This window comes from Nymphaea colorata, chromosome 3, assembly GCF_008831285.2.
Source record: "Nymphaea colorata isolate Beijing-Zhang1983 chromosome 3, ASM883128v2, whole genome shotgun sequence".
NCBI classification, from domain to species: domain Eukaryota; kingdom Viridiplantae; phylum Streptophyta; class Magnoliopsida; order Nymphaeales; family Nymphaeaceae; genus Nymphaea; species Nymphaea colorata.
In genome coordinates, this window is record NC_045140.1 from 21,317,835 (window position 1) to 21,337,358 (window position 19,524).

Below are 19,524 nucleotides of genomic sequence, written 5' to 3' on the forward strand. Positions count from 1 at the left end.
GAAACTACAAATTGAAGGTGTTTGGTAAGAAAAATACTGTATTTATTTGAAACACATGTTCATAAAAAAATACTATAGTTTTTGTTTTAGATAACATAGTTTGATTATGTCTAACACTTAATTTTTCGAATCTAAAATGATATCTATAATTACACAATGTTTATTAGAACAAGAACAAGGGTACGTTTTTATACATTTTTATTGTGGGATCAACTGACTTTGTTCTGATCCAAATTCCGCCTTTGAGCCCGGACCGATATGGTGCCCTGGATAGATCCGGGCAGTATATTACCGGTTCTGTCCGGGTCATGGACTGGATCCTACTCTATCCCTTCTGCCGGGGATAAACCCCCGGAGTTTTGTAAACTTACGCTATCCGAGAAGTGGGAGCAAGGCAGCAGGAGTGAGGAAGACAATGCCAAGATAACGAAACGCCGATCATACTCGGCTGTTTTCCGCTAATCTCAGCCTGCTGGAAGGCAATTGATACCGCCGGCAGCTAAATAATCAGAAGCTGGTGTTTCCCTAACCTCTTTTATCCGGTTCATCTCTTGCGGAAATTGGGCAAGCCATTTCTTGGCATTGAGTGAAACTAGGGTTTACAATGGCTGCTCGTTCGGTGTCTCTGATACCGTTTTCTTATTTGCCGCTCTCAAAATTGGGTTCCCGGAAGGAATGCTGCTCTGTTCCGTTTTTGCGTTTCGAGCTGAACAATGAGATTCTGGGTAAATGTGTGGCTGGAGCGGAGAATCGGCTTGTTTGTGTCCGAAAGAGGCGTCCATCGACGACCGTGTATTTCATGCTCCCTACAGCGTGAGATTTCTCGCCCGGTTCACTTTTCCTTTTGATATTTTGTTTGTGAATTTGTGTTGGTTGCATTGGGATGATTAGTGCATTGATGGGAAGAAAGGGTCTATCGCTCTTTTTGTTTGACTGTGTGAACGTTTTCTGTTTGCACTTTGGTTGCAGGAAGCCAGAGAGAGACCCGACAAATAGCATTCCGAAGTAAGGTTTCCTTTCCTTCTTTGATGTGATTGTCTGAAATACAAATTTCCTGCCCTAATTTCTTATATCGGGACCGTTTGGACTTCATTGATGCGGGGGTGTTCTTTTGGTTAGAGAGGCATTTTTGTTTACGAGATTCTTAATTGGCTTATTAGAAGTTTGGTTTATTTGTGGGAATTGCTGATGTTAGTACATTTTCTTATTTAGTGTTATTTTGGTTTCTCACTGTCTTTGTTGTATAATTAATGACGTCATTGATTGCAATAGTTTGTGTGACGATCTAGTCCAAAACTGACCGAGATCCTATTTGGCGAATCCCCCCACCCACCGTGCAGCTGGAGTTGGTTTTCACATTAAAAAGAGTGTAGTATGATACAGGGGTATGTAGATCCCTTTCTTAAAAGTTAAAACTATCAATATAGGATCATTATCATGTCCTCACATGTGGCCACACGTCAATGCGTGCGAGACCCTAAGTCTGAATGTTAAACATGCCTCTAAAACAATTATAACAACTCGGACAAAAATTAACTTAAGTGCATAGTTAGGTAGATCCTCACCCACCTCGTAGTTGGGCTCCCGGTGGTTTGTAGTCTTTCTAGTATGATAGGATGTATGAACTTTTAAAACAATGTCTCTAGCATATGCAGGACAACATCTGGGAAACGTGCTACTGTATGTCCTTGTAACTAGTGATAGGAGTTTAACGTACTCGTATGTAATAGTGTTGCATTTATGATACAATGCAATAAGACCTGTCTATATGGTGTCTGCAATCTACAGAAATTTAAGGGGACCCAACCCCTTTGCACGTGACTCTTGGACACTATTTTGCAGTTGCATTTGGCATATCTCTTGCCGTTTTGATCGAGAAAATGTTGATCTGAAGGTAGATTTGTGCGAGATGTTGAATTTGCAATGAAAATAGGCTTACGCACTTTTTGTTCGTTACACCTTATTTTCACTGTGAAAGTATAAGATTTGCATTTTTTGCTATGAATTTTTATTATTTCTTTTCAGATATATAGTTTATAGATTTTTCAATTTTTGTCTTAGATCTGAAGTGGCTGGATTTGTTGGTAAGCATTTGAAGTTTGATGTTGTCAACTGTACATGTTGAAAAGAACTGTAATATGTTATTTTTTGGCGGACATCTAAAAGGTGGACTCCATAGGTTTAAGATGCATATGTGGTTGGCTTATAACAATAAGATAATGGTTCATATTTTATGTCACCATGCATTTACATGATAATTTATCCTGATGTAAATGAACGAGTCATAGAATTCACATTGTTCTCCCAAAGAGGCAGAAGGCTTGCAATTGATAGCCAATGTCATATATATGGTGTTATGACTCTGAAGATGAAGATGATACACTAGTTGATTTAATGATCTTTGATTACGAGGCTTAGACTAATCAAAGATGAGGATGTCACACCAGCTGCATTAGCATCTGCATCAGTAGTATAGCAAACACATGAAAGATTCAAAACGGCACTTAGTGGAGCAGAATAACTTAGTGAAATATGATAACCTAGTAAATAAAAATGACCTAGTGAAACTATCAAGTTTTTATTGCCTATATATATATATATATATGTATATATATATATATATATATATATATATATATATATATATATATATATATATATATATATATATATATATATATATATATATATATATATATATATATATATATATATACGTATGTATGCATGTATGTATGTATTCTCCTACTTTGATTGGTCTATGCCTATGAGATTTTTGTTATGACTTATGAGGGATTTGAGTTCAAAATCTTATACTTGACATTTTGCTATTGACTTATGAATTAGGGATTTTATGTTTAAGTTGATTTAATGGATGTATTTTGTTTATGTGAAATGTGAATCTTTGTTTATTATGTTTCTGTTAAATTGTTGCATTGTCACAGAACATGGGTTTTATTAAAAAAAACACACAAAAAAATGTTAAAAACGAGTCAGCTGAAGATAGGGAAACAACACGTTTTTTGGAAAAAAAAAAAGCCAAAAACACGTATTGCTCTTTTTTTTTTCTTTTTTTTTTCCACTTTTTTCACATTGTTTACATTTTTTAATTACCAGATTTTTGTTGTAACATTTTTTACATTTTATTTTTAGTTTTTTACCTTTTTAAAATTTTGCTGACATTTTCTTGAGATTTTTCAAGTTTGTTGTATTATACCCGAGAAAATCCAAACCGTTCTATATCTGAAAACGAAATTGTAACAATGAGTTGTTCCTTTTGTTATTGGAGTCTTTTTTATATGACTTGTGCTTACGTAATTCATATTTTTATAGAAGTTTTTTCCTATCTTTCAGATTTTCAAATATTTTTCATGATTTTTATATTAAAAATTGTGATTTTTTTATGTTACGTTATGTTACTCATTTAACCATTGGCCACTTTATGCATTTTACAGTATTACCTTGAGGATTTGTTAAATCTGTCAGCATAGGACTAGTCTCAAGTCCTACATGGGCTGTTATATTTGCATCATGACTTGTTTTCTAGAGAATTTTGCTTGTTTATTGTTTATCATGGTCTTGATGTGTATTTGATTCCATGAAATGCAGGTGGTCTGCAAGGGCTATTAAATCTTTTACCATGGCCGAGTTGGAAGCTCGAAAGCTGAAATATCCTAATACTGGGACGGAGGCCCTTCTTATGGGAATACTTGTCGAAGGTTAGATAGTTTGTGTTAGTAAAATGACAGTTTTTGAATTTGTTGGCCACAGAAATTTGTTTTAGTTACATAAGCCTTCTTTCCTCTCCCCCCCCCCCTCCCCCCTCCTTGTTGGTAGAAGTTGCTATGTTTATCTGTTTATCGACATTCTATGTGTAATATGTTCTGCTTTTTAGCAGCAGGATCCCGTTATCTTCTTTGTTTCAGGCGACTTAAATCCATGTCCATGACCATATTAATTTTAAATTTTGCCAACAGTTTCTATTTTTCTGAGTCTTGAAATGTTTGATCATCTTTTTTACTTTTGCTGCTGTCCTTTCTTTGTTCCTATTTGTGTGTTGCTAGGGACCAGCTTTGCATCCAAATTCTTGCGCAATAATGGCATTACACTTTTTAAAGTCCGGGAGGAAACCATAAAATTGCTTGGGAAATCTGATATGTATTTCTTCAGTCCGGAGCATCCACCATTGACTGATCCAGCACAGAGAGCACTCGATTGGGCAGTGGATGAAAAAATTAAGTCAGGTACTTGAAACTCCTCCTATGTACCATCTCCCAGAAATGCGTTTATGTTTCCATCTAATGGTTGCCAGTCATCAGTGTGAATTTATGCCCGATCTGCTGAAGGATTTTTCAGAAAAAACCAGAACTTAATATGTGGGCATGATCATATATATATAATATATATATATATAGATGTACATATGTATGCAACTTTGTATATATGTGCTGTGTCTTGAAAAATGAGATGCTCAATCAAATAGTTTGTTTCATTGTGTTTCATGGATGCTGAAGCCCATGACATGGCAGCATATGTATGTTTTCTTTCTTTTTCCTTTTTTAAAAAAAAAAATTGAAGGGGGCGTCCGATGATTTCCCTACCTTCTGCCTCCAACTATCCCTAAGAAAAGTTTCATTCACAGGAAAAAGTGGGGAGGTCACTGTGACCCATTTGCTGCTTGGAATCTGGTCAGAAAAGGACTCAGCTGGTCACAAGATTATGGCTCTTCTTGGTTTTGATGATAAGAAAGCAGAAGAGCTTGCTGCATCTGTAAGAACCGGGCCTTCCTTTCTCTCATAGTTTCTGTTTTGCTCTGGCAGAATATCAAGTGAGCATCTGTTTATTTCTTGCAGATGGATGGAGATGTAGCCCTGACCGCAGCCTAGAAAGTTAGATGATCTGAAGCTTGGAATATTTGAGGCAATTCTTACGTCTTCTACCATTTTTCTTGGTCTTATACCCAGTAGCAAATCAAAACAATAGGTTCTGTCGAAATGGTTTTGGTTGTATTTTAGGCACAGAGTTGTACCTGAGGAAAATTTGTGTACTCATCTTGAGAGGACAAACATTCTTATGAAATGAATAATCATAATCTCTCGATGATTTTAGAGTAATGAAATGCTGGTTCTGGTTCCTTAGCACATTGTTACTCCAAACATGTTTGATTTTGTTTGCAATTTATTTGCTTTTTTCTCTCAAGTTGGATGTCAGTGTTGGATTGCATAATAGCTTACCAGGTGTAGGCTTTAGTTGTAAATTTACCTAATCAGCAGACCATGGTGTTTGTGGATTCCTTGTACGAGCTTTAAATTAGTTCTGATCCCCTTTGTTTAAGCAATGGCTTGTTTGGATGCTTTCAATTGACTTGCGTCACTTCACCATCAGTCAGTTGGACTAAATTTGAACTTTTTCAGTACTTAATATTAATGTGATTAAACTTTCTGTTGCCTCATTTTCTAGAGATATTTCCTGTTAAAATGTGGTAAAGTCTCCTTTTCAAATTCTCCTGAATGGGTCATTGATGAGGCTCTTTCACATATATAATTCTAACAAGTACGTATTGCAATGCAGTTATATGAAAACTCCTTGAGTTGAGTGGAACTCCTGACAATCAGGAAATAGTGGATGTTTCCTAAATATTGTATGAGCTAAACGTCTCACTGCCTTATGAATTGGTCTGTTTTCAGTCAAAGATTTCACATTGGTTTGTGCCTGTATGAGGTTTTTACTGTGATGTGATGTGTCTCAAAGATTTGTGAGATTTTTCCTTTCTAATGATTGCTCAAGTTTTCATGTGCTTATGACCTGTTAGTAGTAGAAGTACTTGATTATGTTGTTTTGACCATCTCAACATATCATGCACCAAAGGCACTTATAGCTAGTAAGTATGAGAGCAAGCAACGTAACTTAACATGACAAGGTGAGGCATGGAGGAGCGATTGAAATTTCAAGGGGAAGAACAAAGGGACTTTAACGGCATCTCTGTTATGCACTTATTTGTCTTTAGTGAAATAATAATAAAAACCCTTTTGCTGCTTTGTGGCTTCTCTCTCTATACAGGATGGCAGTTTTTTGTGGTTCACTTCACTGCCGTGCTCCTCCTCCTCTCTAACCTGTGCTTTCATTTTTGCAAGTCAAAGTGTTACATGTGAGGACTTCTCTTGCAGTTCCTTGCCAAGTGCATGGAGTATAAAGTTGAGATAAGAACATTGAAAGAAAAGTGAAAAAGATAAACATCTTGAGGAAGTATTTTGAAAGAAGAAGCACTTTTGAAAAAATAGAAACACATAATGAAGATCTTTTGAAAATATTTGAAAAGAATGGGAAGCATCACTTGGACGTAAAGCATGATATTTTCAAAAGATCACTATATCAGAAGTTGTCAGTGATTTCTTTGGGTTTTAGTTGTGGCTCACAGAAAGGCTAGGTGGCGGTCCCTTTCATGTCCATTGAGGGAAGAGGTTGGGTGGTTCCCTTTTGTAAATAAAAGGCGCCTTTCACTTCAGGTCTTAGTGTTGTAACTACATAAAAAAGGATGACTATTAATGCTTAGCCTTCTTTACGGACAGGACTTTGGCGCATGACTGGGAGTCATGTGATGCATACCTCTCTCTCTTTCTCTGCCTGTCATGTGTTTTATAACTATATTTTCTTGGCATGACTCCACTTGTCCTACAACTAAAAGCATTCTTCGAGATGGGCTTCTAATCTAATTGCATTCTGTTCATATGCAATGCTTGCAATATGCTTCTAATTTACCTAGTGCAGCTTTCAATAACTGCAATTTGGCTGTACGCAGGAATGCGCCCTTAAAGGAGGATTTCTGACCGAGTTTGATAATTGTTTTTGTGGATATCTGCAATTTCTGTCAAGTCTGCAGGTTTTTGTTGTGCCTCAAGGATCTTAGTTTTTCCAATGTTTCTGTTTTTGTCTGTCTTTTACTCTTTTTTCTCTTCATTTTTTTTTGGTTGAGAGGAGTTGTACACTCAAGTCTCAGGGGATGAGTCACAAGTCGTCCAAGGATGGCACTTTAGCAGGAGACTCGGTGGTCTTTTTTGCTTGCACCATCCTTAAACTAATTAGAAGAGGTTTTCACATGCATGCTCAGGTCACCATTATCCGCAGCTTGTCTGGCAAAAGGAAGAGGTTTTTCACACAAATATATATGCATCATAAGTGAATGTGCATGCATTGCTACTCCTGATGGGTTTCTATTTTCAGATTTGCAGGTTATTTTCTACAACAAGATGTTCAGATATGTGCATTATTTTCAGCACAAAATGCAGAAGCAGAATACCTGGGTCGATAAAAGCTCCACTTATCTCTCGGGGTGCCAATCGTGCTGGTTTAATTTCATGGATCGATGATATATTCCATCCCTTGCACACCAATCTGCTCCTATGTTGCAGTTCCAGTGTGCAAGAGATGGAATAAACCACAAAGCCATGTGCTACTGTACGCTGGAAGATATTACTGCACTGAGTCATGGGGTCAGATTTCGGTGAGAAATTTGTATGGTGATGTCTGTTGCCTATGACACTGAGTGACCAGGCTTCTACACGGCGGGGGTTTAGGCTGCAGAAATGGCCCTTCTTTGTTTTCCACATCTCTGTTGGGTATTTATAGTTTTTTTTTTGGCCTGATGTGTTTGGGCAACAATTAAAATATACTCTTTTCTCCATTGGTTATTTTGATTCCAGCAATCAATTGTGGCTTTTGGCTTTGCTTTAGGACAATTAGGATACAGGTGGTGATGCTTGTAGTCAGAAGCATGTTATCGTTTGGTACCTGGTGAACTTTTAAAACAAAATTTTTTTCGGAGTGGAATGGAAAGCAAATGCTGGCTGACACGTACGTCACAGCTGATGGTGACTGAACACCCATTAAGGGAGCAATTCTGTCTTCAGCATTGCTGCAAAATTTCCTTGGGATATTCAATGTGGTTCGTGGATTATTCCAATCTCAATTCACACCTTTCTCTGAGATGCTTTTCCTTGGATTAAAGGGTAGTTTTATTGTTTTTTTGTGACTTGTGTAGAGCTGTCTCCCTTTTCTCTACTTTTCATCGCAGAAGTTGTTTCTCAAAGTGGATATCTTTTCAAAAGTAAAGCTGAAACTACTATCCATCCTTCAGTATTCCCCAACTTGAAATCTTAAACGCGACCCAGCGGAACATCATTATCCATCTTGCATGATATTATAGCTTGTGACATTATGATATTATAGCTTGTTACATTAACTAAGGTACCATGGGGATGGGACATCTTCCGTGAAATAAGCATTTCACCACGAGCATGTGAGCTACTATGTTGTTTCCCATCCACAGTAAGGTAAACAAGAAAAAAAAAAATCTATGAACATTGGCTGCTGTGCCTTCCTGTCTTTTCCAATCAAGAGCCTGCAAAATAGCAAGATCTGTTTTTTTTTTCTCTGTTATGTCCCCTAAAATGGTAGAAAGGTGAACGTTTCTGGACTCGGGTGTATGAGCTTTCTGCCATTTCTGGCACAGTGCTGGAACAGGAATTTTTTGGGCATTGGTGTCTATGTGCTCTTATGTTGGATCCCATTCCATGCCCCAAAAGGAGCATTTCCGGATGGGTGTGTGCATGTGCGTGGTTGGTGCTCTGCTATTTCTCATCAGGTGGGCTTACAGAAGGTTGGCGAAAGAAATGTGTGAGTGCAGCTTTCTTTGAGAAGAAAGTGGGAAGGTACTGGGACAGTGGTGTCAGTTCATTAGTCCATGAGTGGAACTGCAAATCTGGAGCCCCCGTGCGGATCTCTGCCATAGAATATCACTTTTTAGGTGGAAGCAACTTATTCCATTAAAATATATTCAGTGTTTATCTCTAAGGAGAGAATATATAGGTTCCTGAGCGTCACAACTGTGTGCCGTGCCTGCCTCTTAGGCCGGAGCTTCCTAACACTCTGCAGCTTACGCAGCATGCTTGTGATAGTGCAATGTGCACGCTTTTAGCCTGTGGTTGTCTGGTTGATAACCTGGGCTATGAGCTTAGGAGGCTATTACAGATTCACGGGGATATTTTTTTCACTCCATCTATGTATGCATGCTTTCTATAACTTCATGCAGATCTCAAATCTGCCGTTGTGCTGTTTGTTTCAGCAGTAAATTTCACCTAATGCAAATCTGACATTAGCCTCAGATCTCAGATTCAAGGCTATCTGCATGCCTCGCAGATGGAACGTATTGTGCCAATTTGGTGGAATTGCAAGGAGACATGGACGAGCGAAGCAAAGGTTCTCTAAATATTATGCAATAACACAAAAACCATGTTCCCACGGTATAATTTGAGAGGCGTTTTCATCATTTTGAAGGAATATTTTTTTGACCCATGCTACTTTTTGCTCTTATAGGGAAGGGGCCTTTTATTTAGCCAACAGAGGCATGTTGGTAACTTTTTGCCCATAACATGTTATGCATCATAACATATAACCTGCTCCGGGACAAAAACATCTCGTTTGGAAATTTTCATAAGCTTCTCCGCTTCCGCTTCCTCCGTTGCTTTCCACATCCATCTCGTCTGAGGACAATTGCGAGGCAGACATAGGAAATCATTAAGTCAATTATGAAAATACCCTCATTTTTGTTCGAATTAAGTAAAGACACGGATTTAGAGATATATTATGCATTTCATTTTTCCCACTCCAATGTGGTCTGCAGATCCTTAAGCTCACCGCCATTGCGCATTCTCCTTCTGTAAAAGAGATGCGTTCCAAACGATTTCTGGTGGCTTGTGCCTGGTTCTCGAACCCTGCAAATGCAAATTCAGGGTGCTGGTTTTCGTATATGCGCGCGTTCTTCCGTCAGCGATTTTTCCTGCTTCCTCAACATGAAATTTATCTGTATCGTCAATTATATATGCTCGTGTCCCTTCACTTAAATTTGTGGCTCTACCGCTTATCTTAATGTATTTTCTAGTGAAATTTCACCTGTTCAATACACATTAAAATATTTTTCCAGTATTGAGAAAGAGTGTACAGTGTGGATGAATCTCATTATAGGATGTGTTTCCATCATAGCGAATAAGTGCGACACCAATATTAGGAATCTCTAAAATGAGATAATCGTGCTTTATACGGTTTGCAAGCCGAACAATTTCAAAATACTGAAATATTGTTGGAAAAATTTCCTCCATTTTATTTTCAGGCCGTCAGTTTCGTATTTCCCAATATATATTAGAGGGAGGTTTGATGACAACATTTCAATAAAAGTTGAGGGCCTAACCCCAGCAAACATTTCCATTTTTTGATGCATATATTCATTTTTGTTTCAATAAAGGTCTGGGGCTTAACTCTTTGCTTCAAGGTCTACTGAAACAAGCGGGAATTCAGCACATCTGAAAATCAAACAGGGTGAAATTTCACGTAAAAAACAAACAAAGAAAAAAATTGACTTTGAAGTTTTTACGAAGCATGTAGTGTAACTGGGCGGCAAGGTGGTCTACTCTAAAAGAGATCGATTGCTGTGACGACCCAATGTGATACTGTCTTGAACCATAAAAAGGTCCTAAAACTTACTTTGTGAACCCTGAGGATTAAAGCAATAACCTACCAAAAAAATTTGATTAGATGTCTGGATTCTTTATTTTTTGAAAAATCATTCTTTGTGGGATATTATATTCTTTTAGATAAAACACCAAAGATTGGATCGAGATTGGATTTAATAGGGCTAAAATTGTAAAATGGAAGTGCAACTTCGATGAAGCTTCTTCATCTTGTGGACCCAACGGTCATGAGAGTCGCAGCTTCCCCATTCTCTGAACCTGGACATAGTTCTTCCTGCTTGACTTGTGAGGGTCGTCAGCTCTTCATTCTTCCAGCCCTTGCTTTTCCACAAGCCGCCTTAACCTTGACCATGGATTTGCACCGTATCCTGTCTTTGACATGTCGTTTCATAGCCTCAGATCCTGTGGGATCCACTGATCAATGTTAAGTTGCAAAGACCACACATCCAAGTTCAGATTCGAGGTAAGCCAACATAGCCAAGTAAATGAATCAGATGTATGTGATTGGTGATACCATGTAAAGATATCCACATTTGATTGCTGGTTGGATTCGAGTTTGGCATACAGTTTCATAACAAAGCCTGAGTATGAGTTTGATGTTGGACTAGGTCTTGATAAATATTTGAAGTAATCTATGTTGCTATGTAACAGATCTTATGATGGTCGCAGCTAAAACCAGTTTGGAAATGAGGATTTGAATCGGAATCCAGGTAGGTGAAGTCCATAAGTTGAGCTTGACAGTGATTGAATCTACCCAAATCTGAACCATCAACTTTCCTACTGTTTTCTGTCTTCCTGACTCTGCATAATTGAGAGGCCAATATAAAATTATTGGACAGAGACAAGTCTATCTTTGAATTGAACCACGACCAGACACCGCCTCGAGCAAAGTTCCAAACGTTGGGGGCAAATGGATCACCAGAGGACAAGTGTCCCCTTCATGCCTTAATCTTGAAGGAACAGGTGTACATGCTGGTGACTAGAGCTTTTCATTGGAAATTTCCATCTTATGCACTTGGGCTTTTCGATAGGATGCTTAGAAAAGATGGTCTATGTTAGAATTCAACATGGATGATGATTGATGATCCTTTTGTTGTCTCAAAAAGGTGAGTTGATGTAGGTAGAGTTCTACCATTTTCTTCAGTTTGAAGGTCTTGAGTCTAACCCCACCTATATGCGACTCTGAGCTCTTCGAAATAGTCACAGAATCCTATCTTCTTGGGGCAGTCAAGATTCAAAGTTTTGGGTGATTGTTGTGCTCATTCCACATGTGAAGGCTCCTGTAATTAAGAGAAACATGAAATCGTTGAGGACCCCATATTCCCTGACTGAGTGGATTAATCCAAAAAACATGAGGGAAGCGCCTATGTAATCATCATTTTCATTGAAAAGCGCTGTTCTGTGGATATCTTAAGTGATTTGGCCGCCGTTACTGTCAACAGATGACCAAATACATTGATGTAGATTGTTGGTGTCTCTGGTGAATTGTTGGCAGTAGCTAGTTGTTGCGATCAGTGTCTCCTATTTGAAGAGCAAATACAACACTAAACTGATAGGATTTTCCTCCAAACATTATTAGTTATAATATATGGTACGTTTTAAGTTTTCTTTGTGAAAGAAGCCTTTGGCACACCAGTTCCTGTGTAAAACCATAAAAATTTAGTTGTCTTTGGCACACCAGTTCCTGTGTAAAACCATAAAAATTTAGTTTTGTATTGAAGATTGTAAGGAGTTTTTAAGGGCTTATAAAAGATGTTATCAATTAGATTATAGTCTTGGTTTCTAACCTTTTAGAGGTTAGAACTGAAACTGCTAAGCGGTGGGTTGGGACCCCGCCAAACTAAGGGTCCGTTTTTAGAAATGGATCGGGTTGTTAAACTAATGTATCAGAATCGGTTCAACACTCGAACCTCGAATCTCATACTTGCGAACACTTGTACCTTAAAAGGAGTGGATTGTAACACCCTAGTGAGAGGCCGAAACTCCCATGCACCCATTTTTCCATTGCCTTTGGGATCCAGAGTTATGTTGAAAGTGTCGTCCGACTAACCTGAGGCCTTCTTGTAACGAACTACATGTGTCTCTCTATTTTTCTCTTTCTAATAATTTTTTATTACATCAACCGTCATAGCGATTATAATACTGAATAATTGGTGCTTGGGAGTTACGCATGTGCATGCGTCACAACTTTCCCATTTATTTGGCTATGAAGTCCACGCATGGTCCCAGTGACAAGAAAAATCTAGAAGCAGAGAAGGTGAAACGTAATCAAACTCTAAGATGGTTCAACTCAACTGTAAGCAAAGCCTAAGCAAGTCAAGTATCAGATCCAACTGCGCCCAGCCCATTGTTCAAGAGTCAAGAGAACTGACCAGTAAAGATCGTGTAAAGCATCTAGCAACCCGGTGCTATGAGCAAGAGTCCTTGCTCACGACTCATTGTGGTGCGAATGTTTGATAACCGAAACTGCATGACATAATTGTACCAAATGTTTGATTGTTCAATTTCAAAACAACCTTTATAATCGCACCATCTTCTCTAAACCAAAATTTTGATGATTTATTTTATAAACATGTGATGCAAAAATATAATAATGTTCATCTTATAAAACGCCTTTGAAGGGAACCAAATTAAGCGGCTTATGATGACAGTGAGTTGAACGATGTGATTATTTATACATAATCACAAGCCTATTATAACTTAGGAATACCAAGAGGCTTTAATACTTGTGTTATTTTGCCTCTTCTTACATTTATGAGCCATACTTTCTTTGGTACTTTTTACGTTCACACGTGGTGAGCAAACAAATTCAACGACCCTTGCAATTTTGAAAAGCTTGATTGTAAAGAAATCAGCACTTTTTCTTGCAAACATCGTCTTTAGTTTAAGCGAAGAAGACGTCAAAGCACGATTCTGAAGGTGTTTGAACCGATGTTAAACATCGGTACTGGCATCGTTGGCATGTATCAATCATCTTATCATTTTTTTCTTTTTTTGACTTTGAATTTACTGACTAGTTTAGAATATTTAAATTGATTTTAAAAGGAAAAAAATAGAAAAACAAAACCTGTATCGATCCCAAAAGGTTGGTGGAGTACATACCATCTGATATGCTCCATTAATACAAAACGATGTTGATCAAACTTTTTTGGATCTGTACTTTGAGATGCAAGTTAGATACCAATTATTTTCTATATATGTATTTGCATGTATGCATGCATTTGCCCATGTCCAGCCGCCTTGGCGCCTGCCAAAAATGAGATAAAATATCCATAAGATTTGAGGTGCTACTTTTTTATGTTTTAAATGTTTGGTCCATCAAGACTATCATAGAGTCCTTACCAACCTTACAAACTTGACTTAGCTGTTTCAATATATATATATATATATATATATATATATATATATATATATATATATATATATATATATATATATATATATAAACCAAATATTTAGGTCAAGAGTAAAAACCATATCCTTCAATTTTTTACTAAAAAATAATTCAAATAAAATATAAAAATACTAATCTATTTATAAAACTATTTTGTTATAAAGCATGATATGAATCAAGTTGCTTTCATGAAAAATGTTGCTATTTTGTTATATTTTGCATCCACATATCCTTAAGATCATATTGGTAAGGTTGGATTAAAAAAAAACACATTCAATATCATATCTAAAAGATCTAGATTTTTGTCCCTCACATACTCGTATGGTTTCTACCAATCACTCATATTATATATATATAATACAATGTTCTTGTTATAAAAAATATAATGTGTCTATGAATATCTTTTTTAGTTTTTATATCCAACAATCAAACGCTAAATATAATCACATCATATTTCTTTATAAACAACAACAGATATTTTTTGAAGTTTACATCGGCACGCCTACAGCCTACTGCCTCTTCAGTCCTCAGTGGTGCAACGGAGGTCTTGTGCAAAATTTTGGGCATATTAATTTAAGAACCTTCCCAACCTCCTACGGCCCATATAAGATCGTCCCCGCGTATCTCGCACCTACCCGCTTTATTCCTCGCCCTCTCCTCCTGGCCGCATCTTCTGCCACGACGCGGCCGGAAATTTCCCAACTTTTCGCCTCCCGAAGTACCTTCTCCTTAATCCGGCGCTTCTTCTCCAGTTCCCTTCCGCCGCCTGTGGGATTTCCGTCTATCCCCGGCGACGGCGTTCTGAACTTCTCCCTCTCTGCCTCTCCTCCATTCGTGGAATCCCCGTTGCATCACTTGTTCCGGCACACCCTAGAATTTCCGAGATGGCGATCAGGATCACGGCTGTTTATTCGGGCTACATCGCACAATCGCTTGCAACTGGAATCAGGTCCGGCAACTGTAGGCTCTTCCAGGACTGCTGCTGGTCCCGAGTTTTCCTCTCTAAACATAGGGCCGATCTCGATCAGTCGCCGATCAATTCTTCCACCGCTAGTAGTCCTTACCGAGTAAGGGCTCATCGGAGTTGCGGGTCCTTGGCTGGCAATCTTCTCCCAGAAAAATGTAGAGCTCCGGTTTTGGCTGGGTTGGCCTCCGCCATGAAGATCTCCGGGGTTTCTTGCTCGGGATCGGCTGGGATGGGCGTGTTCGGGGTATCGTCGGGGTTGAGTTCGGCCTCGATCATTCCCTTCTTCCAGAGCTCGAAGTGGCTTCCCTGCAACGAATTCTTTCAGGGTTCTGAGCGAACGATATGCGTAAAAGAGAGTGGTTTTGCTAAAGAAGATAGTGGGGTTTTGGCGGAGAAATCGGAGGAGTCGATGAACAAGTTGGCCGAACTTCGGGAGAGCCAGAGTCGGCGTAGTTGGCTCCCTCAGTGGATCAGCTTCAACTCAGATGATGCAAAGATGCTCTTTACAACAGTGACTGTTTCGCTTCTGTTCAAGTCATGTATGGCGGAGCCGAGGTCCATACCCTCGTTCTCAATGTACCCCACGTTTGATGTGGGCGACCGGATATTAGCAGAAAAGGTATTCTTTTAAGTTTGGTTGACATTTTTCGTTTGGAACAAGAACTTGTTTTATTCAAAAAAAGTTCATCTTTCCGTGCTGCGCTGGACTAGGTCTTTAGCTGGTAATGTGATTGAGAATGGTGCTTCGAGAAGAAACTCAATCGTTTTATAATTTGTGCAGCTCCTGTAAACCTGGATGTGACTAAAATTGATGATTGCGCTGTTTCTCCTTTGTCTTTCGGTTCATCATGTTAATGTGCAGTTATTGTTCCCACCATCACATGCTGAATTCCTGATTCATCATGGAGTAATGAATTGATGTTATGTGCAAATTACATGAAACCCATACTGTTATAAGTTGACCCGATTTCGGTGGCAATATCTCAGGTGTCGTACTTCTTCAGAAGACCAGAAATTCAAGACATAGTGATATTCAGGGCTCCACCTGCATTGCTGGTGAATCTTTGTTTTCTCAACTTCGTTTGTGCATTTTGTTGCACAGCTTGATAAGTTTTTCTCTGTTAGGCCAAGGGTTACAGTCCAAGAGATGAATTTGTCAAACGAGTTGTCGCTACTGAAGGGGACATTGTGCAGGTGAGCACTCAACATGTTCCTGTGGTCTTTTTTGTTGCTTGTGAGTTGTGACGAAGAAAATAATTACGATTTTTCTGTCCTTTCTTTATCTTCCCCTTGATGCAGGTACGAGATGGAAACTTGGTGGTAAATGGCATTGTTCAAGATGAAGACTTCGTCTTAGAGCCGCTTGTGTATAAGATGGAAGCAGTGGTATTATTCCTCTCCTAGTTTCTTTTCCGTTTGTAGCATCTGCTTTGCACAGTTTTGGCTACATACATTATGGCCCAGGCTCATTTATCCCTAGAACGTATGGTTCCCATACTGCAGAAATGGGAACTGTCATGAACATTCCAGTTCAGGCTAGGCTAGAAGAGGAGACGGTTGTAATTTGTAGCTTTCCACACCGACAAGGAACAGGGCTATTGTCTGAAAGTTGGAGTCAGTGGTTGGTACGCGAGTTCAAGAAAGTCGTTAGTGCCTATAGACTATAGTTGTAGTCTTGCTCTGAATTGATGGTGTGGGAGCAGGAAAATGATCAGCTTCTTCCTAGCGTTTACTCTTTCTTTTCTCCCCAGTTTTCTTGCTAAGTCACCTTTGAAATCCAAACTTTACGATCAGTTTCTTCAAACTTGGTAGCTGATGATGTTGTGTTGATAAGTGATTCAGACGACTATAACATCGTAACCGGCGCTATTACTTGTTGCGAACTGTGAGCCTTGTCCTCCATCTGAATTTCTTCTGACGTATATGTACCATGATTTCTGCAGCGGGTGCCTAAAGGCTGCGTATTCGTGCTGGGGGATAACCGCAACAACAGTTTTGATTCCCATAACTGGTACATGCTTTCCTGATTTTCATTAATTTTAATCTAATTAACTGCTGTTCTCCAATATATCTGGCGTAACAAGTGGATGGATGGAGAGTCCTTGGATTCTTTGCTGGTCTTTGTTATCCTGTTTGCACAAATAGAGTTACCTTTATTTTACATGTTTTCTTTCATCCCCTGCACTAATCTTCTGGAGTTTGTGTTTCAGGGGTCCACTTCCTATAAAAAATATTGTGGGCAGGTCCATACTTCGTTATTGGCCTCCCTCTAGAATATCCAACACTATTTACGAGCCACGGTCGGAACAAATTGTACCTGCGCTCAGCTGATTGACGAAGTTCCATTTAAGCTGCTGCAGAAACTTCGTTTCTATATATATTTTTTTTGTCTAGCAGTTTTTTCATTCCATTTTGTGTACTACGATTTTGGTTAGCTTGTGTAAATACTGGAAATTTCGAATTCTGTATTTTTTTTCAATTTCAGACACAAAACAACAAGACGTATTTCGTATTCATTGTAGTGTTTAATCGAAAGGAAATTCACATTTGTAAATTGTTGAAAGCATCATCTAACCATTGATTAGCGTGGACGAGGCGTTTACGTTTTGGAGCTTGAACGATTTTCTGAATGCCATGACATGGTAGTTGACTGTGGTTAGAAGGAAAACGCTTTGTTGCTTGGGAACTCCTGATTTTGGCCTATTCCTTCAAACGCTTTATGCTTATCGTTGATCAGAAAGATTTTAGTAAGGTTCTAGCGAGATCTTTCTTTAGAATTTCGTTAACTAAAGACTTTTAACGCTATTGCTTAGGGTTTTAAAGGAGTTAAAGGTTCTCAAAAGCTTCTTATTCCATATCGCACTTTGCCGCAGATAGTTTCTGTCGATATTGTGAGATATAAGTAGACGGGATGTTCATATCCCTACTTAAAGACATTTAATAAGAAGAAACAGCGTCATTTTGAACACGTTTTTACAGTACATGTTATAAGAACACCATGCAATTGTTTCAAAAAACAAAGTACAAAAAATTGTCTTAAAATTTAATAGTTAAATGTTCAGTACAATCACATCCCGTTTTATGTAATATGAGTATTGTGTTATTGAATACATGCAAATTCACTATATTCGAGTAAAGTCGCATCTTGTTTTTGTAATAAGAACGTTGTGTTACTGAAAACATGTTTCAAAATCACTATGCTCTTGTTTTAGGAAATATAGTGTAATTATAATGGATATTGTTCATAAATTTAACAATGAAACATAAGGCATAATCACATTGTGTCCTTAATAAAAAAACGTGGCGTTTCGTTAGCATTGATGTTTGAAAAAGTACAATATTCTTTTCAATGAATGTCTCATAAGAATTTAAACACATTTTCGGAACACTATTTGGTGCCGACTTGTTGATTTTGTAATGTACGGGGCGGATTCGCGGAACCATAAACCTTTTTTTAGGTTGGCCAAATATTTAAAATTTATAAAATGGCCGAACAATGTTTTTCAGAATTTTTACACATACCAAGTTAAAATTTTTCTAAGATATAAACGTTTATTTTTTCAAAGTGCTCCGCCCTTGGTTGAGCTGTCATTGTATTTTATACTACATAGGCAATTTAATATTACTTTACATGCGGTTCAAATTGCACTCCCTGATTTTAGTTATATTATACAATGTGCTCTAATTACATTTTCATTTAAAAATCAAATATTATTCATACTCAAATCAGATTAAGAAGAATGTCATAAATAAAATATATTTTGAACCCGACAAAAATCCGATTTTAATGTGATTATCGTAACTAATAAAATCCCTTTAAAAAGTCTTCTCATCTGTGTCACCTGGGTGCATTTTTTTTTGTCTCGCACCCGCGTCGACGTGGTGCGGGTGCGGGTGCGCTCCCGGTGCGCACCCAAATGGGTCAAACAAGAGTCGGGTGCGGTCAGCCGCACCCGACTAAAATCGTCTTTTTCAAACTCGCACCCGACTCGCGTTTGACCCGAGTCGGGTGCGGTCAAAGGCGAGAAAATATAATTTGGTCCAACTTTTTTTTTTTTTTAAGTTTTTAACTCGACCTTTCCGATTTTCCCTCTTCTTCCCTCTTTCTTCTTCCCTCTTCCTGAGGCTTCATCCCTCTTCGACGTCTTTGTCCCTTCTTCTTCTGAATCCCTCTTCCTCGACCTTCATCCCTTCTTCTTCTGAATCTCTCTTCCTCGACCTTCATCCTCTTCGTCTCTTTTTCTTTTGAATCCCTCTTCTATACGTCACATTTGGTGGTCAGTGGAGCCGACGAAGTCGTCGATTACAGCCTGCCGTGCAGGGTGACCTCCATTCGAGGTAAGTAGCAATCTCTCTTGTCGCTTATAATTTCTTGAAATGAATGATCCAATACGTAGTCGAATAGGATATTTTATTATTTTAATAAAATAATAAAATACTCTCACCGCACCACCACACTTAAATTTTTTGAGACCGACACCCGCACCCGCACTCAGTGACATAGCTTTCATCCATTTGTACAACGTATCGTCCGGACCCCGACGAAACTCAAATTAGTCGTATCTCTGTTTCCGTTTTGAATCGGATATCGCTGGAACGTGAATATTTGAATTCGGATTCGGATCTCATAAACCCGGATC

At 38.4% G+C, this 19,524-nt stretch overlaps 2 protein-coding genes across 2 annotated transcripts; both read left to right on the plus strand.

The window, feature by feature from the left end:
- Positions 1 to 351: 351 nt before the first annotated feature.
- LOC116251437 (ATP-dependent Clp protease ATP-binding subunit CLPT1, chloroplastic) lies at positions 352 to 5,141 on the plus strand. The gene is made up of 6 exons (XM_031625714.2): positions 352 to 813; positions 970 to 1,005; positions 3,610 to 3,719; positions 4,065 to 4,244; positions 4,643 to 4,770; positions 4,854 to 5,141. The coding sequence occupies exons 1-6, from the start codon at positions 605 to 607 to the stop codon at positions 4,884 to 4,886; spliced, it is 696 nt and encodes a 231-aa protein (XP_031481574.1). The 5' UTR covers positions 352 to 604; the 3' UTR covers positions 4,887 to 5,141.
- A 9,383-nt stretch (positions 5,142 to 14,524) lies between these two features.
- On the plus strand, positions 14,525 to 17,438 carry LOC116250679 (thylakoidal processing peptidase 1, chloroplastic-like). The gene is made up of 6 exons (XM_031624496.2): positions 14,525 to 15,503; positions 15,872 to 15,940; positions 16,010 to 16,078; positions 16,184 to 16,270; positions 16,828 to 16,895; positions 17,095 to 17,438. Exons 1-6 carry the CDS (start codon positions 14,802 to 14,804, stop codon positions 17,213 to 17,215), a joined length of 1,116 nt encoding a protein of 371 aa, XP_031480356.1. The 5' UTR covers positions 14,525 to 14,801; the 3' UTR covers positions 17,216 to 17,438.
- Positions 17,439 to 19,524: the final 2,086 nt, after the last annotated feature.